Source organism: Heterodontus francisci, chromosome 1 (assembly GCF_036365525.1).
Source record: "Heterodontus francisci isolate sHetFra1 chromosome 1, sHetFra1.hap1, whole genome shotgun sequence".
Classification (NCBI taxonomy): Eukaryota; Metazoa; Chordata; class Chondrichthyes; order Heterodontiformes; family Heterodontidae; genus Heterodontus; species Heterodontus francisci.
The window spans coordinates 240,751,361-240,778,731 of record NC_090371.1 but is presented as its reverse complement, the minus strand read 5'-3'; the positions used below and the strand labels follow the sequence as shown (position 1 = coordinate 240,778,731).

The 27,371-nt window shown below is 45.1% G+C and overlaps 1 protein-coding gene across 3 annotated transcripts in view; it reads right to left on the bottom strand.

Annotated features, from left to right (window-relative positions):
• Positions 1-27,371, bottom strand: part of bbs7 (Bardet-Biedl syndrome 7) — a 119,908-nt gene that overhangs the window by 64,510 nt on the left and 28,027 nt on the right. For all 3 annotated transcript variants that reach the window (XM_068042284.1, XM_068042290.1, XM_068042298.1), the window contains exons 9-10: positions 6,061-6,145; positions 2,426-2,528 (exon numbers count right to left, since the gene is read on the bottom strand). In XM_068042284.1, the coding sequence (XP_067898385.1) occupies positions 2,426-2,528; positions 6,061-6,145 (188 nt within the window). The remainder of the gene's footprint in view (positions 1-2,425; positions 2,529-6,060; positions 6,146-27,371) is intronic.

The following is a 27,371-nucleotide window of genomic DNA, read 5'->3' as shown; positions in this document are numbered from 1 at the left end:
TATAAATTGTAAATAATTGCGGTCCCAACACTGATCCCTGAGGCACACCACTAGTGACTGATTGCCAACCAGAATAGCACTCATTTATCCCCACTCTCTGCTTCCTGTTAGTCAACCAATCCTCTATCCATGCTAATACTTTACCCCTAACGCCATGCATCCTTATCTTATGCAGCAGCCTCTTGTGCGGCACCCTGTCGAAGGCCTTTTGGAAATCTAGGTACACCACATCCACTGGGTCCCCATTATCTACCTTGCTCATAATGTCATCATAGAATTCCAAAAGATTTGTCAAGCATGACCTGCCCTTCATGAACCCATGCTGCGTCTGCCCAACGGGACAATTTCTATTGCAGGGGAAGGTGCCATGGGATGGGGTCGAGGTGGTGGGGGTAATGGAGGAGTGGACCAGGGTGTCGCGGAGGGAATGATCCCTTCGGAATGCTGACAGAGGAAGGGAGGGGAAGATGTGTTTGGTGGTGGCATCACGCTAGAGGTGGTGGAAATGGCGGAGGGTGATCCTTTGGATATGGAGGCTGATGGGGTGGAAAGTGAGGACAAGGGGAACCCTGTCACGGTTCTGGGAGGGAGGGGAAGGGTTGAGGGCAGAGGTACAGGAAATGGGCCGGACACAGTTGAGGGCCCTGTCAACAACCTATGAAGTTGCAGAATACCCAACCATAAGTCTTAACTTGCCTCCCTACAGAATCCATTTGCCCCATTGATTGTGACCATTCCCTCTGCTAGCCAGAACCCTCAATTTGCCCAACAGATCTCCAATGTTGATAGCTCTCATCCCTCTCTTCAGGATATTGCCAACTATCTTCTGACTATAATGCTCTAAGCAACCCACCACCCCTGCAGCCGGCCACATACAGCTTCAGCAGCAATAGCAACCATTACACACCCTGGATGCTCCGCTCCCCTCCCATGCACCTGATCACTCCACCATGTCCTCCCTGAGTTCTCTCCTCTGCTCCTCCATGCACCCAATCACTTCAATCTGCCCTCTGTGAGTACCTTCCCCTGCTCCTCCACATAGACCCCACCATGCCTTTGCCACCATCCCGAGAAGATTCACCTTTGCTCGTACCGAGCCTGGAGCCAAACATCCATTCCAAAGCTGACCTGGAGGCAAACATCCATTCCAATGCCAGCATCAATTTTACTGATGAGTTGAAGAGCGAACAACACAGACCTGAGACTCAACTGCACAAATCCGTCTGTTGCACGCTATGGTGAAATCATCATGAAACTGGTGGCAGGGGAATAGCACTCGCTGTTCACTTAATCTGGCAGGTAGGACTGAGTTGTAACCAAGCGTTATGAGTATTGACGGCATGTAAACGAATGCAAACGCGCTGTCGACTTAATTTCTCTAAAATATCCCATCATCGGGAATCCAAAAAAATTCCTGGCTAATTAAATCACCCCGCAGGCCACCAAATCCACGTTTGCCAGGTTCATAAAATTCCACCCATTGAGTATCTAATCTCAGAGGTACTGCAAAAGGAATAAAAACAGAAGATGCTGGAAATACACAGAAAGTGAGGCAATATCTGTAGAGAGGGGAACAGAGGTAATATTTCAGGTCGATGAGCTTTCATCAGAACTGGAAAAAGAACTTCAATTACAAGGTATAAACAAAGAATCAGCAGCCATGCGACATCAGGGCTACCTTAAGGCATCTCCAAAAGGGCAAGATGAAGAGCAGAGGCTTTGCAGCAGACACCTGGCTGTCTTTACAGCCATAGAATGGTGCATGAGCATGTAAAAAGGAGTGGGGTACAAGGGGAGATTCATTCCGTTTGCTAACTATTGACTCCTGTTGGAAAATGCATGCATGTGGATACCAAGTAAGGAAAAGATCAAGCTCAGGAGCCAAACAGCATTCTGACACACAACAGTCAAACTGACGCATAAAGAACTGTCAGTTGGTCAAGATATTCGAGAGCTTAGAGCACCTGTGGAACTGTAAGCTAGAAAAAGCAGTGCAGGAAATTGGCAAAATATTTCACTGAACTTTATCGAGCTATTTCACTGATACTAAGGAAAGCCTGAAATTTAATTTATTGGCTTGAATAAAGCAATGATTACATCAAGAGCTATCAGGATAAATAGTGCAGGTGAGGCGTCTCCGTTTGTGGGACACGGATTGGGGAACTGGACATGGGGGTGAGTCGCCTGATCTGTTCCATTCCTAGGTTTCTGTACTGTGTTTCTGGCAAGGGAGACTCTGCATTAGGAACAGAGCCATATAAAACTTATCCTATAATGTTATATTATAAGAAGAGGTTATTTTATTATGTTTCATCATTGTAGATTTGACTTACCTATATTCTTTTAAAATACTGAACACAGTTAAAAGATTCTTTATACTATCACAAAGGAGGCCACCTGTAAAAATTACACTCATATTTCAGACCTGATATTCATGATTTTATTCTGCATCTCCTGGTTTATCTTCATATCGTCACAAGGCCCTGCCTCTCTCTGAACTGGCTCAGTTGTTAGACCCATCACCCAGCCTATGAACCAAAAATACAAATAGAAAATATCAACACAACAGACATCAGCTATTCTTAAAACACCAATCCAGATGTAAACATGTATAATCACTCTACAAGCAAGAAAGGCTAACTCAAGCTCAGATTTATCCAACATAAATCAGGCACTGGAAAGAATTCTAGGTTTCAGTTTAAAATATAAAATCAGTAATTTTTGTAAGCCAGCAAATGCTTATAAAAACAAAAGGTTCTGGAAATACTCAGCAGATCTGGTAGCATCTGTGGTGAGAGAAGCAGAGTTAACGTTTCAGGTCTGTGACCTTTCATCAGAACTGAGTTCAGAGTTCTGCCGGGGGAGGTGGTGGAAGCAGGTACGATAGCGACGTTTAAGAGGCATCTTGACAAATACATGAATAGGATGGAAATAGAGGGATATGGACCCCGGAAATGCAGAAGGTTTTAGTTTAGACAGGCATCAAGATCGGCGCAGGCTTGGAGGGTCGAATGGCCTGTTCCTGTGCTGTACTGTTCTTTGTTCTTACCAACTACCACAGCACTCCAAAACTCCTTTTCTTCTCCAAAGTCCTTGAATGTGTGGTTGCCTCCCAAATCCATGCCCACTTTCCTGCAATTTCATGCTTGAACATCTCCAAACAGGTTTCTGACACTTCCACAACACTGAAACTACCATTCCAAAGTCAAAAATTACATCCTCTGTGACTGTGGTGCACCATTACCCCTCATCCTTCTCAACTTGTTTGAAGCCTTTGACAAGGCTGACCACAGCATTCTCCTCCATTGTCAAGCTGAGTTGGACTGGCCCCTAGCTGGGTCCCATTCAGTCATAGATACAGAATATCTTGCAATGGCTTCTCTTCCAACCTGAAGGCATTTCTTCTGGAGTCTGTCAAGGATTTATCCTTGGCCTGCTCATATTTCTCATCTATATGCTGCCCCCATCGACATCATCCAAAGACAGGAAGTTAGGTTCCATATGTAGAGCCTGCTTTACCTCACTACTTCCTCTCAACCCTTCACTGCCTCTATGTTGTCAGACTGCTTATCCGACATCCAGTTCTGCATGAGCCAAATTTTCCTACAATTAAACAACATTGGGTACACTGAACCCTATATACTCCGTTCCCTAGCCATCAATTCCATATCTCCATGGGCACCATCTCAGGCTGCCCGTATCCAACTCACACCTAGTTCCATTCCCCATTCACCACGATGTTGACTGACCTACATTGGCTCATGGTCCACTAATGGTTTGATTGAAAAGTTCTCATCCTCATGTTGAAAACCCTCAATGGCCTTATCCATCCCTATATCTGTAACTTCCCCTGGTTTTACAATCCTCCAAGTACTCTGCATCCTCCAACTCTGGTCCCTTATTTTCCGCCCACTTCCTTCACCCTACCAGTGCCTTCAGCTGTCTAGACTTTAATATTTAAAGGTAAGTGGAATTAAAATAAATAAACACATCTCTTTTTTTTTCTTCCTAAACCTCTTCACTTCTCTCCTCTTTAAAACCTAGATCTTTGATCAAGCTAATAGCTACCTGTCCTAATTTCTCTCCTCATTTGTCTCAGGTGTCAATTTTTGTCTATTTACAATCCTGTGAAACACCTTGGGATGTTTTACTGCATTAAAAATGCTATATAAATATTGTTGTTGATATTCTATTTATTTAAAATATTTTAATATACTTTAGGATTAGTTTTGTGCTTAACAAGATATTCATTAGTATGCTACTAACACACTAGCCTTTCTAATTACGGTGTAAGCAAAGTTGCCAGTTTAATCTCCATTGTTGTCACAGTTCTTGCCAACTGCAACTAGGATGAGTCTACCCCAAATTTACTTCACATAAGACCTGTACTGCTTAAAAAAAAGGTAAACTTTTCCTCAATTTTCTTTTCTGGAAACAGTGGGTCATCTAAAGGTGCAGTTCCAAAAGTGATGACCATATCCTTACCATTATTCATGCATTAACTTAGTCAGAGTACCAGCAGGCCACAAGGAACATCACAAAAAATTCCAATCCCGTCTTCATCCAATGTTCACAAACACAGGGCTGGATTTTACCGACCCCCACTCGACGCATGTTTTGTGGCGGGGGAGGGCAGAAAATACCTCTGGGAGAGGGCTGCCATGCACCTCAACGCTGGGAGAGCCCGGCACGATATTACCAGAGGCGGCAAGGCTTCATGGCGGACTCCCGCAGCTCAGTGACAGGACCCCAATTTGAATATTTAAATCAATTAAAATGATTGAATTAATAAAGCTCACGTCGCTGCCTCATGTCCCGCTGTGATCTTCAGCCCGGCGGCTGGCACTCCTGCGCCCTCGGATCCCCGTCCGGAGAAATGAGATCAAATTAGCATCATGGGTGTTGGGGATGGTGGGAAGGGTTGTAGTTGAAAGTTTGTGTAGTTTGGGGGGGGGGGGGGGGGGGGGGCGGGGGGGAGAAGGTCAGATGGTAAAGGTAAGTGTTTTGGAGTGGGTGGGTGGTGGGCAGAAGGACAAATAATTAAATTAATTGTTACTGGTGTGGGTGGGAGAGGGGCAAAAGAGATGTGTTTATTTATTTTAATTCCACTTACCTTTAAATATTTAAGTTAGCTGGTAGGGAGCCCTTTAAAAATGGTGTCAGCACCTGCGCACAGGCAGCTGATGCCATTGCAGGGGACTGACAGCCCACCCCCTTCATGTGATTTGGGAGGGGGCATCTCACTGCCGAGATCGTGTTCTCCCCCCATGTCAGGCTCTGTGGCAGGGCAGGCCGGAAGTTCGGAGCAGCAGCAGCCCGCCCTGGAGCCCGACGCCGGGAATGCCGGGCCTGATCTTCCTGGCAGCAGGGAAGCTCCATTTTTTCCGCCCGCTGCCGCTCCCAGCAGCACAAAAATAAAATTCAGCCTATATACTTTCCAGAAAGTGGACAGCAATCAGGAATGGGAACCACAGCTGATACCCCATAAACCAGGCACAATGAAGCCAACTGTGCTGTTGGCCAGTTGAGATCAACTTCTTCAACAATCAAGACCTGATGACTTCGCCTCTATATGGTTCAGTACCAGTTTAGCCAATGCATTTGGACATTTAGCTACTGAGGGAGTTTAGTTTAGTTTAGAGATACAGCACTGAAACAGGCTCTTCGGCCCACCGTCTGTGCCGACCATCAACCACCCATTTATACTAATCCTACACTAATTCCATATTCCTACCACATCCCCACCTGTCCCTATATTTCCCTACCACCTACCTATACTAGGGGCAATTGCTAATGGCCAATTTACCTATCAACCTGCAAGTCTTTGGCATGTGGGAGGAAACCGGAGCACCCGGAGGAAACCCACGCAGACACAGGGAGAACTTGCAAACTCCACACAGGCAGTACCCAGAATTGAACCCGGGTCGCTGGAGCTGTGAGGCTGCGTTGCTAACCACTGCGCCACCCCAAACAAAAAGAGTTCCACAGACTAATTTTGTTTCATTAAAATATGGTGAATTCTAAAAATGGAAAATGTAGCTAACTTATTTATTTTCTTACCTGTATACGTGGCTGTCAAAACCTCACCATATCCCTCTTTTCCAACACATCCTCCTTGAATAGAGCTGATGCTTTCAGACAAAGCCTAGAATATGCAATTGTACACAAAAAAACAATTTTTAAACACTCCATAAAAATTTGAATATACAGCCCTTTCTCTCCCCAAGCAGATATGAAAATGCCTTTTTACATTTTGGAAGTAGTTCTATGAATTAGTTAGCCATCTCTCCTTCTATGGAAAGGGTTACCAAGCAACCCATTTCAACTTCTCTATTGGAACTAAATGTTAAGAAGCGCATGGCAGTAGCTTGAATATACTTCTGTTTGTCTCTTTTCCCTCCCATAGCTGGGAAATCTAGTGTGCATCATTGCACAAACTGCAGCCACAGTGCAGTGGCAGGGGTGCAGAACAACTGAACTGCTTTTTCCTGAATGGTGTCAAGTTTCTGCAGTGTTGCTACAGCAGCACTCATCCAAACAGGCAGTGAATATATTAATACACTCCTCACTTAAGTCTAATAGGTCCTGGAGAGCTTTTCAGGGATCAGGAAGTGAGCCAAAGATTACAGGGTATCCATGTCTTTTGAACATCTTCCCAGATCACCCAGCACAGATTGTAAACTCACAGGCTGGGGAACAGTAAGGCAACAAACTGAATTCCGCCCCTTCACAGCACTGATGACCAAATTTTAATTGATCACGATATAAAAGAATATATCGTCTTTTAAACAAAAACAGAAAATACAGAAATACTCATCAGATCAGTCAGCATCTGTGGAGAGAACACAAGTTTATATTTCAGATAGATACTTCAGAACAGATGAACAGCATTTAAAAAGGAACAGAACAAACTGAAAGGGCAGGGAATAAAAGCACAAAAGCACCACAAAAGAGGAAGTAGAATGATAAGTGTAGTGATAATGATAAGAACTGTAAACACGAGACACTAAGAAGCATAATGAAAGAAATTAAAGACATTTACAAGACACAAATAACCTGCCAATAGCTGAGGTAGGGCAAGAGGGTGCAAGGCTGGTAGAACTGGAAGCAAGAGACACTGGCAAAGCCGAGCAGGTTCCTGCGAACCAGAAGCCTGAAAGGAGAAGTAGCTGACAAGGCCCCTGATGTCATCCAGCTTTTTTCATCTTCCCGGCTCCTGCAGTCTATTTTCCATTCTGTCAGTTTCTCCTGCTTCCATTTCTATCTGTCTTACGCTCAACCATTCTTGCAGCTATTCACAGTCTCTCAATATCTCATTTTATTTCTTTCATTATACCTCTTATTGTCACATATTAACACTACTTCAGCCACGCAATCATCATCTGTTTTCCATTTCGGCACTTTACAGGTCACTCTGCTTCAGGTGAGTGACATTGTGCGTTTTTGCTCCCTGCCTTTGTATTGTTCCTTTTTTTAAATGCTGTTCATCTTTAATTCCTTCCAGTCCTCATGAAAGGTATATATCTAGATCTATAAAGGGCGGCACAGTGGCGCAGTGGTTAGCACCGTAGCCTCACAGCTCCAGCGACCCGGGTTCGGTTCTGGGTACTGCCTGTGTGGAGTTTGCAATTTCTCCCTGTGATTGCGTAGGTTTCCGCTGGGTGCTCCGGTTTCCTCCCACAGCCAAAGACTTGCAGGTTGATAGGTAAATTGGCCATTGTAAATTGCCCCTAGTGTAGGTAGGTGGTAGAAGAATTGTGGGGATATGGTAGGGAATATGGGATTAATGTAGGATTAGTATAAATGGGTGGTTGATGATCGGCACAGACTCGGTGGGCCGAAGGGCTTGTTTTGGTGCTGTATCTCTCTATGACTCTCTATCTGAAACATGAACTTAATCTGTTCTCTAGCACTGATGCTAACTGACCTGCTGAGCGTGTCCAGCACTTTCTGCTTTTGTTTCACATTCCCAGCATCTGTAGTTTTTGCTTTTGGTTTACATCATCTTTTAAATTTCACTAACATATTTTATTGCACATGCAATACAAAAACATTCAGAATAGTCATGCAAGGAATACGAACAATTCAGTCATCTAGTGAATTATTTTTATAGGGACATTCATTGTATGTTATGTAATCAACATTTCCAAGTTGAAATCCAACCTATGAAATATATTGACTTGCTTTCTTAATAGTTATTTTTAGGTTTATGACCCACTAAAAATGGTACCGCATCGATAACTTTTTTGTGCAACATTCAGTGTAAACCCAAGGCAACCGTACTTCCTCATCCTTCAATGCTTTTTTTTTTCAAATATATTTTCACATCATCCTTGCTTTTCGGTCTCCCCAAAGCTCACCCAGGCTTTATCTGGCATTGATCAACAAGCGCATGGGTAAGGCTTCCACTGCTATGTCCAGACTGGCCAAGAGAGTGTGGGAAAATGGCGCACTGACACGGAACACAAAAGTCCGAGTGTATCAGGCCTGTGTCCTCAGTACCTTGCTCTACGGCAGCGAGGCCTGGACAACGTATGCCAGCCAAGAGCGACGTCTCAATTCATTCCATCTTCGCTGCCTTCGGAGAATACTTGGCATCAGGTGGCAGGACTATATCTCCAACACAGAAGTCCTTGAAGCGGCCAACACCCCCAGCTTATACACACTACTGAGTCAGCGGCGCTTGAGATGGCTTGGCCATGTGAGCCGCATGGAAGATGGCAGGATCCCCAAAGACACATTGTACAGCGAGCTCGCCACTGGTATCAGACCCACCGGCCGTCCATGTCTCCGTTATAAAGACGTCTGCAAACGCGACATGAAATCGTGTGACATTGATCACAAGTCGTGGGAGTCAGTTGCCAGCATTCGCCAGAGCTGGCGGGCAGCCATAAAGACAGGGCTAAATTGTGGCGAGTCGAAGAGACTTAGTAGTTGGCAGGAAAAAAGACAGAGGCGCAAGGGGAGAGCCAACTGTGCAACAGCCCCAACAAACAAATTTCTCTGCAGCACCTGTGGAAGAGCCTGTCACTCCAGAATTGGCCTTTATAGCCACTCCAGGCGCTGCTTCACAAACCACTGACCACCTCCAGGCGCGTATCCATTGTCTCTCGAGATAAGGAGGCCCAAAAGATCTGTAATAGCCGCCAGAAGGAAAACAAAAGTTGCCCAGGGTGTTATGTACACAAACTTTAACTTTGTCCTTTGCACTACGTAGGATCTCACCAACACCAAGGGAGAAATCATGAACTCACTGTCAAACTGTGATCGAACAATCCATGTCACAGTGCATCTGAAATTCAATGTACCTTGTTATCCCAATCCTACACGTTAATGACAAAATATTTTTCAGCTAAACATGTTCAAGATACAGTGGAGTTTCCCTTGGGGTCGGTAATAGGATCAAGGCTTTTCCTGATGTACAGCAAAGTCTATGGGCCCTGACAACATCCTGGCTGTAGTACTGAATGCTTGTACTCCAGAACTAGCCGCTCCCCAAATCAAGCTGTTTCAGTACAGCTACAACACTGGCATCTATCCAATGATGTGGAAAATTGCCCAGGTATGCCCTGTCTACAAAAAGACAAATCCAATCCGGCCAATTACCATGCCATCAGTCTATTCTCAATCATCAGCAATGTGACAGAAGGTGCCATTGATAGTGCTATCAAGTGGCACCTACTCAGCAATAACCTGCTCACTGATGCTCAATGTGGGTTCCACGAGGGCCACTCGGCTCCTGATGTGGACAAAAGAGCTGAATTCCAGTGATGAGGGGAGAGTGACTGCGCTTGACATCAAGGAAGCATTTGACCGAAGCAGTCCAAGCAAAATTGATGTCATTGGGACAAGGGGAAAAACTCTCTACTGGTTGGAGTCATACCTATGCTATGAACAGGTAGTTAATTTTTGTTTTTTTTAAACAAATTTCTCTGTTTTCCAACCATCTGTCCGTAAACAGATTAGTGATTGAATTTTTCCCTCCCTTAAACCCCAGTTAATAAAGGACCACCACAACAACACAGTTGTTAAAGTTAAATCAAAGAATTAGGGTTTATTGACACACAATCTTAGGGCTGAATTTTACTGGGGCGCCGCCGTCCGCGGCAGTGCCCTTTGAACTCGGTGGTGCGCCCGCATTTGCGGGCCACCGCCGAGCCCCACGATATTAATCGCAGGAGCTCATTACAATCACGGTGCCGAGCTGCTCTCCCCATATTACGTGGGGAGAGGCAGGACACTCGACGCAGTGAGAGTCTTTGACAGTTGTGCAGCAGGTGCCGGGGCCCGATTTTAAGCACCCCAGCAGCTGCTTCCTGACAGCTGTCAAAGAATACTTACCTGACTGCTGAAGAGTGGGGCTGCTGTCAATCTGGCAGCAAAGCAGCAAGTCCTGCAGAAATCCAGCAGGTCAGGCAGCATCTGTGGAGACAGAAACAGAGTTAACTTGACCAAGCTCACAGACCTAAAAATTAACTCTGCTTCTCTTTACACAAATGCTGCCTGACCTGCTGTGGCTTTCTCCAGCACTTTCTGCTTTGCTACCACATTCTTACCCTGCTGTGTCCCAGTGTCCTGTGATGTTGCGATCCTCTTCTCCCAATCAAGTGTAACATTCCTTCTTGTTGGTGTGCCGCACTTAGGTGAATAATCTTAATTTTGCACATTCCAGGACATGAGACTTAAATAGACTATAAAAGGTATTACAGAGGTTTACAGAGAACACACTGACACAAATGGGAATGCACGGGTGTGACAGCAATGTCAATACGTCTTTCACTAAACGTTCCTCACCAACATGTGTCTCCTTTTCACTGTGCAAATGATGGCCACCGCACAGGAATTGAAGAGACATTCCCGCAAGGTGGAAACATACTGCCACATGGAGGTGTCCTTCTGGTGTTCCAGGAATTTCTCTTTCAGGAGATCCAGGGGGTCTCGCATCTCATGCCCGTAAATTAATTCGAAGGGGCTGAAGCCCATAGACTCATCCAAAGTACTCATTTAGCACCTCGCCCAATTCCTCTGGCTCCACGCATAGATTCCCATCTCTGTCCTTGAGTGGGCCAACCCTTTCCCTGGTTACCCTCTTGCTCTTTATATATGTATAAAAAGCCTTGGAACTTTCCTTAATCCTGTTTTCCAATGACTTTTCATGACCCCTTTTAGCCCTCCTAACTCCTTGCTTAAGTTCCTTCCTACTATCTTCATATTCCTCAAGTACTTCATCTGTTCCTAGCCTTCCAGCCCTTACAAATGCTTCCTTTGGTCTGGTGATACCTCTCTAGCACTCCCCGGGACTGAGGGTGATATGCCGAGGATTTCAACTGGATAATTCTTAAACCATTTACAACCTTTTAGAACACTCGGGACATGAAGTTAGATCCCTGGTCTGATTGGATCTCCCTCGACAGACCGTATCAGGTGAAGAACTGGGTTAGTCCTTCGATCGCGGCCTTGGCTGTGATTTTCCTGAGGGGTATGGCTTTGGGGAATTGGGTGGCGAAGTCCATTATGGTAAGGAGGAATTAACAGCCAGTCTTTGTTTTGGATAGTGGGGTCCCTCACAGTCTATAAATATTTGGTCAAAGGGTTCGCCAAATGCTGGAATAGGTTTGAGGGGAGCTGGTTTAATTGTGGCCTCAGGTTTACCTGCAACCTGACAAGCGTGGCAAATTTTGCAATACTCGGCCATATCGGACCGGAGGCGATGCCAGAAAAAGTGTTCACTTACTCAGGATAAAATTTTTCGAGTACCCACATGTCCAGCCATCAGGATAGCATCGGCTATCCTTATCACAGAATCATACAGTGCAAAAGAGGCCCTTTGACCCATCAAGTCTGCACCGATGCATTAAGGACACCTGACATGTCTATCTAATCCCATTTGCCAGCAGTTGTCCCATAGCCTTGAATGTTATGAAGTGCCAAGTACTCATCCAGGTACTTTTTAAAGGATGTGAGGCAACCCGCCTCTACCACCCTCCCAGGCAGGGCATTCCAGACCGTCACCACCCTCTGGGTAAAAAAGTTCTTCCTGAAATCCCCCTTAAACCTCCTGCCCCTCATCGTAAACCTGTGACCCCTCGTAACTGACCCTTCAACTAAGGGGAACAGCTGCTCCCGATCCATGCCCCTCATAATCTTGTACACCTCGATCAGGTCATCCCTCAGTCTTCTCTGCTCCAGCGAAAACAACCCAAGCCTAACCAACCTCTCTTCATAGCTTAAGTGTTCCATCCCAGGCAACATCCTGGTGAATCTTTGTTTGCACTGGAGTGCTGACTTGGGTTGCAATAGAGTGCTACAGTGGAAGTCTGGTAAGTGAGGAGGTTCGGTGAGGAGCTCCATTATTTCCTACCTGTCCTCAGAGTGAGGGGAGCCCAGAGCTTCCAAAGAGTACAGCTGACTGGGAGAAGACTCGGAGGGTGGAGTTCCGGACCGGTAAATATAAAAAAAACCCTGAAAGTGACGTCACAGGAAAGCTGTGACCTGATTGGCTGGGAGGTATTTTTTTTTACTGAATTTGAAATTAAAACATTGATAAAAATTGATTAAAACCCTAATTAACTAACTAATAAATAGAGTAACTAAACCAGAGGGAGGAGATTACTGTATTTACTTAGCATTTAATATTTATAGTAAAAATCTAGCATTAGGGACCACATAGTTAATTATAACAATTTAGTAAAGATTTAATAAGTATTTATTTACTTTAAATTAATTCATTAATTAGTGCTAGAAATGTCAGTTAGAGGGGTGAAGTGCTTCACCTGTGAGATGTGGGAGGTCCGTGACGCTTCCAGCGTTCCGGATGACTATGTCTGCAGGAAGTGTACCCAGTTGCAGCTCCTCACAGACCGCATGGATCGGCTGGAACGGCAACTGGATGCACTTAGGAGCATGCAGGTGGCAGAAAGTGTCATAGACAGGAGTTTTAGAAAAGTGGTTACACCCAAGGTGCAGGCAGATAGATGGGTGACCGCGAGAAGGGGCAGGCAGTCAGTGCAGGAATCCCCTGTGGCTACCCCCCTCTCTAACAAGTATACCATTTTGGATACTGTTGGGAGGGGATGGCCTATCAGGGGAAAACAACAGCAGCCAGAGCAGTGGCACCACGGCTGGCACTGTTGTTCAGCAAGGAGGGACAAAGCGCAGAAGTGCAATAGTTATACGGGACTCTATAGTCAGGGGCACAGATAGGCGCTTCTGTGGACGTGAAAGAGACTCCAGGATGGTATGTTGCCTCCCTGGTGCCAGGGTCAAGGATGTCTCTGAACGGACAGGAGGCATTCTGAAGGGGGAGGGTGAACAGCCAGAGGTTGTGGTACACATCGGTACCAATGACATAAGCAGGAAGAGTGACGATGTCCTGCAGGGGGAGTTTAGGGAGTTAGGTAGAAAGTTAAAAGACAGGACCTTTAGGGTTGTAATCTCGGGATTACTCCCTGTGCCACGTACCAGTGAGGCTAGAAACAGGAGGATAGTGCAGCTAAACACGTGGCTGAATAGCTGGTGTAGAAGGGAGGGTTTCAGATATCTGGACCATTGGGATCTCTTCAGGGACAGATGGGACCTGTACAAGAAGGATGGGTTGTATCTAAACTGGAGGGGCAATAATATCCTGGCTGCGAGGTTTGCTAGCGTCACTCAGGAGGGTTTAAACTAGTGTGGCGGGGGGGTGGGAACCAGAGCAGTAGGACAGCAGGTGAAATAAATGAGGGGGAACTAGTAAATAAGGCCAGTAAGACTGAGAGGAAGAGCAGGCAGGGAGATGTTGCGGAGCACAGCGGGACTGGTGGTCTGAAATGCATTTGTTTCAATGCGAGAAGTATAATAGGTAAGGCAGATGAACTTAGAGCTTGGATTAGTACTTGGAACTATGATGTTGTTGCTATTACAGAGACTTGGTTGAGGGAAGGACAGGATTGGCAGCTAAATGTTCCAGGATCTCGAAGCTTCAGGTGGGATAGAGGGGGATGTAAAAGGGGTGGGGGTGTTGCATTACTTATTAAGGAGAATATTACAGCTGTACTGCGGGAGGACACCTCAGAGGGGTCGTGCAGCGAGGCAATATGGGTGGAGCTCAGAAATAGGAAAGTTGCAGTCACTATGTTGGGGGTTTTCTACAGGCCTCCCAACAGCCAGCGGGAGGTAGAGGAGCAGATATGTAGACAGATTTTGGAAAGATGTAAAGGTAACAGGGTTGTAGTGGTGGGTGATTTTAACTTCCCCTATATTGACTGGGACTCACTTAGTGCTAGGGGCTTGGATGGTGCAGAATTTGTAAGGAGCATCCAGGAGGGCTTCTTGAAACAATATGTAGATAGTCCAACTAGGGATGGGGCTGTACTGGACCTGGTATTGGGGAATGAGCCCGGCCAGGTGGTCGAAGTTTCAGTAGGGGAGCATTTTGGGAACAGTGACCATAATTCCGTAAGTTTTAAGGTACTTGTGGATAAGGATAAGAGTAGTCCTCGGGTGAAGGTGCTAAATTGGGGGAAGGCAAATTATAACAATATTAGGCAGGAACTGAAGAATTTAGATTGGGGGCGGCTGTTTGAGGGTAAATCAACATCTGACATGTAGGAGTCTTTCAAACGTCAGTTGATTAGAATCCAGGACCAGCATGTTCCTGTGAGGAAGAAGGATAAGTTTGGCAAGTTTCGGGAACCTTGGATAACGCGGGATATTGTGAGCCTCGTCAAAAAGAAAAAGGAAGCATTCGTAAGGGCTGGAAGGCTAGGAACAGACGAATCCCTTGAGGAATATAAAGACAGTAGGAAGGAACTTAAGCGAGGAGTCAGGAGGGCTAAAGGGGGTCATGAAAAGTCATTGGTAAACAGGATTAAGGAAAATCCCAAGGCTTTTTATACATATATAAAGAGCAAGAGGGTAACTAGGGAAAGTGTTGGCCCACTCAAGGACAGAGAAGGGAAACTACGTGTGGAGCCAGAGGAAATGGGCGAGGTACTAAATGAGTACTTTGCATCAGTATTTACCAAACAGAAGGACTTGGTGGATGATGAGCCTAGGAAAGGGAGTGTAGATAGTCTCAGTCATCTCATTATCAAAAAGGAGGTGGTGTTGGGTGTCTTGGAAAGCATTAAGGTAGATAAGTCCCCAGGGCCTGATGGGATCTACCCCAGAATACTGAGGGAGGCAAGGGAAGAAATTGCTGGGGCCTTGACAGAAATCTTTGCATCCTCAGTGGCTACAGGTGAGGTCCCAGAGGACTGGAGAATAGCCAACGTTGTTCCTTTGTTTAAGAAGGGTAGCAAGGATAATCCAGGAAATTATAGGCCGGTGAGTCTTACGTCAGTGGTAGGGAAATTATTAGAGAGGATTCTTCGGGACAGGATTTACTCCCATTTGGAAACAAATTAACTTATTAGCGAGAGGCAGCATGGTTTTGTGAAGGGGAGGTCGTGTCTCACTAATTTGATTGAGTTTTTTGAGGAAGTGACAAAGATGATTGATGAAGGATGGGCAGTGGATGTTATCTATATGGACTTCAGTAAAGCCTTTGACAAGGTCCCTCATGGCAGACTGGTACAAAAGGTGAAGTCACATGGGATCAGAGGCGAGCTGGCAAGATGGATACAGAACTGGCTCAGTCACAGAAGACAGAGGGTAGCAGTGGAAGGGTGCTTTTCTGAATGGAGGGATGTGACTAGTGGTGTTCCGCAAGGATCAGTGCTGGGACCTTTGCTGTTTGTAGCATATATAAATGATTTGGAGGAAAATGTAGCTGGTCTGATTAGTAAGTTTGCGGACGACACAAAGGTTGGTGGAGTTGCGGATAGTGATGAGGATTGTCAGAAGATACAGCAGGACATAGATCGGTTGGAGACTTGGGCGGAGAAATGGCAGATGGAGTTTAATCTGGACAAATGTGAGGTAATGCATTTTGGAAGGTCTAATGCAGGTGGTAAGTATACAGTAAATGGCAGAACCCTTAGGAATATTGACAGGCAGAGAGATCTGGGCGTACAGGTCCACAGGTCACTAAAAGTGGCAACGCAGGTGGATAAGGTAGTCAAGAAGGCATACGACATGCTTGCCTTCATCGATCGGGGCATAGAGTATAAAAATTGGCAAGTCATGCTGCAGCTGTACAGAACTTTAGTTAGGCCACACTTCAAATATTGCCTGCAATTCTGGTCGCCACACTACCAGAAGGACGTGGAGGCTTTGGAGAGGGTACAGAAGAGGTTTACCAGGATGTTGACTGGTCTGGAGGGCATTAGCTATGAGGAGAGGTTGGATAAACTCGGATTGTTTTCACTGGAACGATGGAGGTGGAGGGGCGACATGATAGAGGTTTATAAAGTTATAAGCGGCATGGACAGAGTGGATAGTCAGAAGCTTTTTCCCAGGGTGGAAGAGTCAGTTACTCGGGGACATAGGTTTTAAGGTGAGAGGGGCAAGGTTTAGAGGGGATGTGCGAGGCAAGTTCTTTACATAGAGGGTGGTGAGTGCCTGGAACTTGTTGCCGGGGGAGGTGGTGGAAGCAGGTACCATAGAGACGTTTAAGAGGCATCTTGACAAATACCTGAATAGGATGGGAATAGAGGGATACGGACCCCGGAAGTGCAGAAGGTTTTAGTTTAGGCAGGCATCAAGATCAGCGCAGGCTTGGAGGGCCGAATGGCCTGTTCCTGTGCTGTACTGTTCTTTGAATCGCCTCTGCACCCCCTCCAATGCAATCACATCCTTCCTATAATGTGGTGACCAGAATTGCACACAGTTCTCCAGCTGTGGCCTTACCAAAGTTCTGTACAACTCCAACATGACCTCCCTGCTTTTGTAATCTATGCCTCGATTGATAAAGGCAAGTGTCCCACATGCCTTTTTCACCACCCTATTAACCTGCCCTTCTGCCTTCAGAGATCTATGGACAAACACGCCAAGGTCCCTTTGTTCCTCGGAACTTCCCAGTGTCAGGCCATTCATTGAATACTTCCCTGTCACATTACTCCTTCCAACGTGCATCACCTCACACTTCTCAGGGTTAAATTCCATCTGCCACTTTTTTGCCCATTTGACCATCCCATCTATATCTTTCTGTAACCGAAGACACTCCACCTCACTTACTGATCCTACCCCCCAAATAGTCATCTATGTCGTTTATATAAATGACAAACAATAGGGGACCCAGCACAGATCCCTGTGGTACGCCACTGGACACTGGCTTCCAGTCACTAAAACATTAAAACATTAAAATCTCTAAAAATTCTGGGGGCACTACAATCTGGTGGAGCACTGTCCAGCTCCTCCACATGTCTCCACATCCGTATTACTACCCCATTTCGCACTTCGTAACACTCAGGGATCGGGGTGGCCTGTACCTCAGAACAAGCAGTCTGCGCTATGCGTTGTATTTCAGGATTTGTTTGCTGGGGGCTCAGCTAGGGAGGCTCGGTCAAGCACCTCCTCTCCTTCAGATAGGTCCTTCAAGAAAGTTTCAGCTAACCAGACCTCAGGCTCATCCAGCTAGGGCACTGATTCCCTTTGAACTAATCTGGCCCGTCTGGCTTGGGACCGAGTCAGTACAAATCAGGGAAGATCCCTGGTACTTCTTCCTGTACTGGTTCGGTTTCCTGGGCCAGTCTAAGATTATAGGGGTTGATATTATCTTGCTGCCGGCCAAGACATTCCCCAGTAGGAAGTGTATCCCTGCTACTGGTAACTCTGGGACAATTCCTACGGTTACAGAGCCTGATACTAGGTCGCACTGTAGGTGGACCCGATGGAGGGGAACAGACAGGTAACCTCCTCCCACTCCACCGATCAGGGCATTGGCTTTCATGGAGGTTTCAGGTGGAAGGCTTAGGCTGTTTTCTGACATTAAGGACTGAGTTGTCCCTGTATCCCTGAGCAGTACAATGGACTTGCTCACCTCCTGGGAAGGGTAGGGGGACACAGTTCCTTAGAGGACAAAACTCCGGTAACTCCCGGGGATTTGGTCCGGTCCAGCTACGCATAGGGTCTAGGCTCTACCGTGAGGGCCTCTTTGGGACGACCCTTGTGGATATCTATTAGACCCACTGACTTTCCTTTTAGCCTCCAGCATTCGAGCCTGGAGTGGCCCATTTTGTTGCAGTGGGAGCACACTGGTCTCCAGGGTTTCTCTTTGTGGGCTTGGGGTGGACTCTTCGCACCTTCGTTTGTACTCCCCTTTCCGGGTGTGGCTCCCTTTCTATCCCACTCTCCCTCCTTAACATCCCACTGTTTTTGGAGGTGGCTTTGTAAGGATCTGCCTGAGTTGCCAGGCCTACGCGTGAGGTAATAGCTTTCGAGAGCGACTGCGGCCTCTCTGGCTGTGCGGACTCTCTGCTCCTCTAAGTGCATTCTCAGGTTGGGAGGTAGGCAAGTTTTGAATTCCTCCAGCAATATTAGCTGATCTAATTCTTCATAGTTGCACTGTATTTTTATAGATCGGACCAACCGGTCGAAAGCAATTTGCTTTCACCTTTCGAATTCTAGATAACTTTGCACCAGTTTCTTTCTAGCATTCTTGAATGGCTGGCGATATGCCTCTGGGACCAACTCATATGCATTAAGAATGGCAGCTTTGGTCTGCTCATAATTAAGAGACATTTCAGGGGTCAGCATAGAGTAGATATCTTCAGCCTTCCCTATTAACTGACCCTGAATAATAAGGGTCCACATTTCTTGTGGCCATTGTAGCTGTCCCACTACCTTCTCAAAAGTGACAAAAAAGGACTCCATCTCACCCTATTCAAATTTTCCTATGAGCTTAGCAAACTTAAGAGCCTCAAAGCCTGATTCTGGGTTAGGGAGAGTCTCATGCTGGGCCCCCACCTGCCAAGAATGAAGCATATTAATTTTGTCATATGAACATTGATTTTAAACTGTTGCTGGAGCGAGGAAATGACTTGTTAAACATATCAGCCCTGGCTGGAAAAAACATTTACATACTAAAAGACAGTGTTTGTGAAGACAAAAGACACATTCAACCCACAATGGACTTTGATCACCAGACATTGAAGGTGTGGAAGCTCACATTCCAGGATGACTACTAAGATGGCCGAATCCACAGACGTGGTCAACCCCAGCTAATCACATGACTAACATGATAGGCAACCTGAGTTTTTTTGAATTGCACAGACAGTTTGAGGGAGAAAAACTGCTCCTGGACTAAGAAGACCTCTCCTGTCCAACTGCTCCCATCTCTTTCTCACGGAACTCCAAATCCACTGAAGACATGTGAACCTCAAGAGAGAAAAGTCTCCTACATCGAACAAGGTTTAAGAAAAATACTGGGTCCCAACGAAAAGCAAGACCCACCTATAATCAAAGACTCTACGGTGAGCTTAAAGAACAGTAACCAAAACCATCTTCAGATATTGCCTCAAACTTTTCCACTTTATTCCTTCTGCTCTTTTCTGTCTCTATCTGCATGTGTGTATCGCGTATGCATGCTAGAGTGGGCACATTGCGTATCCATAGGCATTAACCGAATTAGAGTTCAAATTTAATAAAGTTTAATCTTTCTTCTTTAACCCTAAGAAAACCTGTTTGGCTTTCTTTGCCTTACAATTGGAAAGCAGTGAACAAGGATTCACTAAGGGGGAGCTAACAAAATGGTGTGTTTAAAATAAAACCCTGTTACAGTAAGACCAGGTGAAGGCTGAGAGGAAACCCTAGACCCCTTTCTCACCTGGTCATAACAGAGAGACAGATATTTCCTGGCAGCCTCCAAATGTCTCGCCTTCAGCTCCATTTCCAATTTTTTTAAGCTGGAAAACCCTTTCTCTCTTTCCTTTTCTCTCTCCTGAAACTCCAGTTCCATCCTAAATTTTACCAGTTCCTTTCTGGCCATGGGAGATGGGGTCTGTTTCAGGAGTTAATTCCTCATCTACCTGTTTCAGAATGGGACTGTGTCCTAGGTGCTCAGCCAGCACTTTAAGGACCTCAGTTCATTTCACCTTGCTGGGCAGTTTCACTTGCATCTCCCTAGCTATAGCTTTAACTGGTCTGTACTCAGGTTTGCCAACATTTCAGCAGTTACTTCATCTTGCTCCAAAAACATCTTTGAATCAAAATGTGACATTTTCTAATGTTCGAATAAGAGGGTTTTTGGTGCAGTTGTTTATTGCCCATAAACATACAAGATTAAAGGCATAAAAAAGGCAAGGACATTTACTAAATAGAACTATAAACGAATATGAATTTCAGTTGAAACTAGAGTCCGTTTTTAATTATCAAAAAGTCCAGAAAAAAAACTAGAGATCACCGAGTGGGGGAGGAGCTGTTGGAAATACCTCTTCTCTTACTCTTTTTTTTTTGCACTCTCAAAGGTAAACGGAGGTAGCTTAATTGCTGAAGTCACCTTTATTTTGACAGAGAGAAAGCTAGCAGAAAAGAGGTTTGCTTGCTGTTTTTGCGGACTGTTTTCTTAATTTTTTTGCTGTTATCAGGCTGTGTCTTTTTCATTTTCTTGCTTCTTTTGCAGGAAGGTCTGAGAGAGAAAACAATGCAGCTTGAAGGTAGTTCTGGTTCTCATCTATTCATGACACCTAGCACAAAGAAAGATGGTGTTTGTTGGAGGCCAAACATCTCAGACCCAGGATATCGCTGCAGGAGTTGATCAAGGTACTGTCTGAACCAACCATCGTCAACTGCTTCATCAATGGCCATCCCTCCAACATAAGTTCCGAAGTGGAGATACTTGCTGATGATTCCACAATGTTCAGTACCATTCCCAACTCTTCAGATACTGAAACAGTCCATGCCTGCAAGTAGCAAGTCCTGGACAACATTCTGGCTTGTGCAGATAAATGACAAGTAACATTTGTACCAGACAAGTGCCATCTCCAACAAGAGAGAATCCAACCATCTCTCCATTCTGTGGCTGTGAGAGCAGATCAGAAGCTGGGAATTCTGCAGCAAGCAACTCATCTCCTGACTCCCCAAAGCCTGTCCACAAAGCACAAGTCAGGAGTGTGATGCAATACTCTCCAGTTGCTTGGATGAGTCCAGCTCCAACAACACTTAAGAAGCTCAACACCATCCAGGACAAAGCAGCCCGCTTGATGATTATGCTATAATATCTTACGTTATGCTATGCTATTTCTTCTTCTTTGGCCTCCTTATCTCGAGAGACAATGGATACGCGCCTGGAGGTGGTCAGTGGTTTGTGAAGCAGCGCCTGGAGTGGCAATAAAGGCCAATTCTAGAGTGACAGGCTCTTCCACAGGTGCTGCAGAGAAATTTGTTTGTCGGGGCTGTTACACAGTTGGCTCTCCCCTTGCGTCTCTGTCTTTTTTCCTGCCAACTACTAAGTCTCTTCGACTCGCCACATTTTAGCCCCGTCTTTATGGCTGCCCGCCAGCTCTGGCGAACGCTGGCAACTGACTCCCACGACTTGTGATCAATGTCACAGGATTTCATGTCGTGTTTGCAGACGTCTTTAAAGCGGAGACAAGGACGGCCGGTGGGTCTGATACCAGTGGCGAGCTCGCTGTACAATGTGTCTTTGGGGATCCTGCCATCTTCCATGTGGCTCACATGGCCAAGCCATCTCAAGCGCCGCTGACTCAGTAGTGTGTACAAGCTGGGGATGTTGGCCGCCTCGAGGACTTGTGTGTTGGAGATACGGTCCTGCCACCTGATGCCAAGTATTCTCCGGAGGCAGCGAAGATGGAATGAATTGAGACATCGCTCTTGGCTGACATACGTTGTCCAGGCCTCGCTGCCATAGAGCAAGGTACTAAGGACACAGGCTTGATACACTCGGACTTTTGTGTTCCATGTCAGTGCGCCATTTTCCCACACTCTCTTGGCCAGTCTGGACATAGCAGTGGAAGCCTTTCCCATGCGCTTGTTGATTTCTGCATCTAGAGACAGGTTACTGGTGATAGTTGAGCCTAGGTAGGTGAACTCTTGAACCACTTCCAGAGCGTGGTCGCCAATATTGATGGATATGTTATGATTATGTTATGATCTTGTTTTTTTCTGGGAAATCTGCAGTATGTCTTTAAGTCAGCAAAGGATCAGTACGACTTTAAGAATAAGCAAGCCTCAGGAGTTAGAGAAAGTGCATTCTGGTTGCCGTTGGATACAACCGTACAGAGTGGGATCCAACCAGCTTAAAATGTGCATCCTGGTTGCCTTGGATACAGCCACTCAGAGACTGAGATTAATATACAATGTTGTGATTAATGTTTAAAACTAGCTGAAAAACTGGCTTTTTGACAGACACACAGTTAAAAGAGATGGAACTAAGACTAAAAGATAGTCTTAAATCCAGGGAAAATTCAGGTCAGGAAGAATCTGAATTTAGATCAGAAACCAGCGAAAAGTTGTTTAAATTTATACAGGCTCTTCCTAAGTTCGAGGAAAGGGACATAGAGGCATTTTTCATATCTTTTGAAAAAATAGCCAAACGGATGAAATGGCTGAAAGAAAGCTGGACACTGCTTATGCAGGGCAGGCTGGAAGGTAGAGCTCATGAAGCTTATGCCATACTTCCTGAAGAGGCCTCTGCAGATTATGAGATGGCAAAAAAGGCTATTTTCGCTGCGTATGAGTTAGTCCCTGAAGCTTACCGTCAGAAGTTTAGGAACTTACAGAGATTGGCGGGGCAGACATATTTAGAATTTGAGAGGGTGAAGCAAATTACTTTTGACTGTTGGATACGGGCATCAAAGATAGAAACCACATATGAGAACCTTCGAAAATTGATTCTCTTGGAAGAGTTTAAAAACTCCATTTCTTCAGTGTGAGAACTCATATAGATGACCTGAAAATTTTGAAAGCTAGGAAAGCAGCAGAAATTGCTGATAATTTTGAGCTTGTGAATAAGCCAACCTATTTTGTCCGTCACCCCCATAAACCCGAGAAGGATAGCAAGTGAAAGGAAGGCAAGTAGACAAGTAAGAACAGCTGGAAATTCCCCAGGATCACCTCCTCAGGTCAGAAAGGAAGGTGCTGAGGGAAGTGAGGTTCGCAAGCCAAAGTGTTATCACTGTAACAAAACAGGTCATCTTCGTTCAGAGTGCTGGAAATTGGGAGGTAAACCCTTAGGACTTGTTGGGGTACGCAAAGCTAGTGCAGAGGAAAAGACTTTGACTGAGAGTACAGCAGATAAGGCTATAAATTTAACAACAGCTGTGAAACCAAATACTAAAACTAAAGGAGTACAGAGGTTAAGAATAAAATACCTGAGAGTTATAATGAATTTTTGTCAAAGGGAAGAGTAACTCCGTATCCTGTAAGTGAGGCAGGAAAACTTATCATTATACTCAGGGACACAGGAGCAGCCCAAACCCTCTTGCTGGGGAAAGATATAACGTTTCCACCAGAGAGCACCTGGAACACTAAAGTTTTAGTTAATGGAATTGGTGGGGAGTATATACCCGTATCTTTGTATGAAGTACACCTAGAAAGTGACTTAATAGTTGGGATAGTAACTGTAGATGTTGTCCACAGTTTTCCAGTGAAGGGAATTGACCTACTCCTAGAAAATGATTGGCTGGATTAAAAGTATCAGTTTCTCCTATAATTACAGAGGAACCAAGTGAAATTAAGGAAAGGGAGCAATTACAGGAACAAGTTCCGGGAATATTTCCTGCATGTGTAGTCACCCGAGCAATGGCTAAACAGGATCCATTGTTGGAGGTAAAAGGGGCACCACAAATAGATAGTCAAGTATCTGAAACCTTATTTGGGGATTCAGATAATCCAAATGAGATGTTTAACAGATTGTCTATCATTGCAACACAGCAAGCTGATCCAGAGATATACCGAACAGCATAGACTGCTCTGTCAGAAGCTGAGGCAAAAGGAGTTCCAGAAGGCTATTATGTGGCAAACGGGGTTTTGAGGAGGAAATGAAGACCGCCTCATAGACCTGCCGACGAAGACTGGACAGTTGTTGAACAGGTAGTGGTACCACCTAAATATCACCATGGATTATTAAGGTTAGTACACAACATTCCTTTTTCAGGGCATAGGGGAACTCAGAAGACTAAATCACGCATAAGCAAACATTATTACTGGCCAGGTCTTACAAAAGATGTGAGACAATTTTGTGGGACATGCCATACCTGTCAAATGGTGGGAAAACCACAACCTACCGTAAAACCAGGGGATGAGGTATTAGTGTTATATTTATTTTATTTTATATTTAGAGATACAGCACTGAAACAGGCCCCTTTGGCCCACCAAGTCCGTGCCGACCATCAACCACCCATTTGTACAAATCCTACATTAAACCCATTACCCTCTCACATCCCCACCTTCCCTCAATTCCCCTACCACCTACCTGTCCTAGGACAGGCTATAATGGCCAATTTACCTACCAACCTGCAAGTCTTTGCCTGTGGGAGGAAACCGGAGCACCTGGCGAAAACCCACGCGGTCACAGGGAGAACTTGCAAACTCCGCACAGGCAGTACCCAGAATCGAACCCGGGTCACTGGAGCTGTGAGGCTGCGGTGCTAACCACTGCACCACTGGCGCCGTTACAGTTAGAACCATTAAAATCATGGTTCAGTGGCCCATATAGAGTGATCAAAAGAGTGGGTAAGGTAGATTACTTGATTGACACCCCTGATCTCCAGAGGAAAAACCAGTTGTGTCACATTAATTTTCTCAAACAAGGAGGAGGATAAGCCAGTACAGGTATGTCATGTTGAGAAGGAAAAGGATAGTGAGGATGAGGCAGAAGCAAGCCTAGGAAATTCTCAGATTGAACCTCCAACTATCCAATTAGCGAATACAGAATGGCTAGGAAAATTAGACAATATGCTTTTGCACTTAGAGGCAAAACAGCGTGAAGTCCTAACCAGGGTTTTCACAACATTCCAAAATGTTTGTAGGGGTAAGCCAGGATGTACAACCTTCGTCACACATGATGTGGGTATAGGGGGGACCATTCCTTTAAAACAACATCCTTGTCGCTTAGGTCCAGACAGACAGGCAGAAGCAGAAGTACCATGCATGCTGAAGGGCGGTTTAGTTGAACCTAGTCAGGGCAGCTGGAATTCGCAGGTGGTCTTGATGCCTAAACCTGGTGCGACAGCTCAAACTTGCATAGACTCTAAAAAGGTAACTGCAATAAGGAAGGCAGACTCCTATCCAAATTCTTATTTATTAAGGACTGTATGGACAGAATGGGTAACACCATGTGTCTTAAAGAGACAGATGTGGTGGAGGGATACTGTCAAATTCCTTTGACACCCAGGGTAAAATAAAATCAGGTTCTGCTACAGGGTTTTCCAGTGTCAAGTGATGCCACATAGATTAAGGGGTACTCGAGAAACTTTTCAGAGAATAGTGAACCCAGTAGTGGTCAGTGCTCCTAGCTGTGCAGTTCACCTGGCTGAGGTGATGGACAATAGGAGCACATCAGGAAAACACAAAACAAGTGGAAGACTATGCCTGGAAATTTGAAATTGGGACAACCTTTTGCAAATTTAAAGCCAAAAATGTTCTGGTGGAACTTGTTGCTGTAGTCCTAATATTTTTTCATAAGTGTATGCCTGCAAATGCGGGAAATTTGTATTTTTTACACATTGTAATGAAACACATTCCAGGGGCAGAGGTGTTATGATCCTGCTGGGTTTTTTTCAGGAAATCTGCAGTGTATCTTTAAGTCAGCAAAGGATCAGTACTCCTTTAAGAAGGGTCACTGACCTGAAACATTAACTCTGCTTCTCTCTCCACAGATGCTGCCAGACCTGCTGAGTATTTCCAGCATTTCTTGTTTTTATTTCAGATTTCCAGCATCTGCAGTATTTTGCTTTTATATAAATGGACTGAAGGAAATAGGAGAGCTCTCCCTCTCAAAATTTTAAAGAAGCTTCAAGCCAGATAAATTTCTTAAAACTAATAACTAATTACTTTAGCTACTGAACAGTAATTGCTGAATTCATCGCTGGAGAAGAAGAGCATCACTTCAACTGCTGAACTAGAATACTGACTGTCCTAAAATAAAAACAAGAAATGCTGGAAATACTCAGCATGTCTGGCAGCATCTGCGGAGAGAGAAGAAGAGTTAATATTTCAGGTCAGTGTCCCTTCTTCAGAACTGACTCTCCTACATCCTGAAGAACCTTTTTTCTCCCCATTGGACGGCTGCAAGGACTTTAAGCAACCTTAAGACTGCTCCACATTGGAAGATTCCACTTCGGCAGGAGCGTAAATCTACAAGGACTTTGTTACTTCTTTAAAAAATGTTGTTTATACCTTAGTAGTGTTTAAGAATTTAGTTTTCTCTAATAAACAGTTCATTTGTTGACCGAAAGATACCTGGTTTGGTTCACCTCATTCAGGGGTTAATAGAGGGTTCAATTTGGCTGTGGTTTTCTTTAATTTGGTAAGTTTAAAGTGGCGATCTGTGGAGGGACAGGACTGAATTGACAGCGCATTTCTCCACCGCAATCTGAATCATATATTTTGATTGGGGGCTTTGTCTTGAGCAGTCGGTTGTAACAGAAGGCACACGTCAGGAGTGTGATGGAATACTCTCCACTTGCTTGGATCAGTCCAGCTCCAACAACACTCAAGAAGCTCAACATCATCCAGGATAAAGCAGCCCGCTTGATTGGCACTCCATCACCACTTTAAACATTCACCCCCTCCACCATCGATGCACAGTGACAGCAGTGTGTACTATATACAAGATGCACTGCAGCAACTCGCCAAAGCTGCTTCAATAGCATCTTCCAAACCCGTAAACTCAAGGGGCAGCAGACACGAGAACACCACCACCTGCAAGCTCCCCTCCAAGTTGCGCACCATCCTGATGTGGAAAGGTATCACTGCCCCTTCACTGTCATTGGGTTGAAATCTGGAACTCCCTCCCTAACAGCACTATGGGTGTACCTACACCACATGGACTGCAAAGGTTCAAGGCGGCGGCTCACCACTACCTTCTCAAGGACAATTATGGATGAACAATAAACGCTAGCCTTACCAGCGACATTCACATTCCATGAATTATTAAAAAGATATATATAGTAATGACTTGGACTTGGGTGTGCAGGGCACAATTTCAAAATTTGTAGATGACACAAATCTTGGAAATATACTGAATTTCGAGAAGAATAGTAATAGACTTCAAAAGGACACAGACAGGCTAATGGAAGAGGCAGATGTGTAGCAGATAAAACTTAATGCAGAGAAGTGCAAAGTGATACATTCTGGTAGGATAAACAAGGAGAGGAAATATAAACTAAAGGATACAATTCTAAAGAGGTGAAAGAACAAAGAGACCTGGCAGCACAGTAGTGCAGTTGCTAGCAACGCAGGCTCGGTGGGCCTGTTTCAGTGCTGTATCTCTAAATAAATAAATAAAAATATATGTGCACAAATTGTTAAAGGTGGCAGGGCAGATT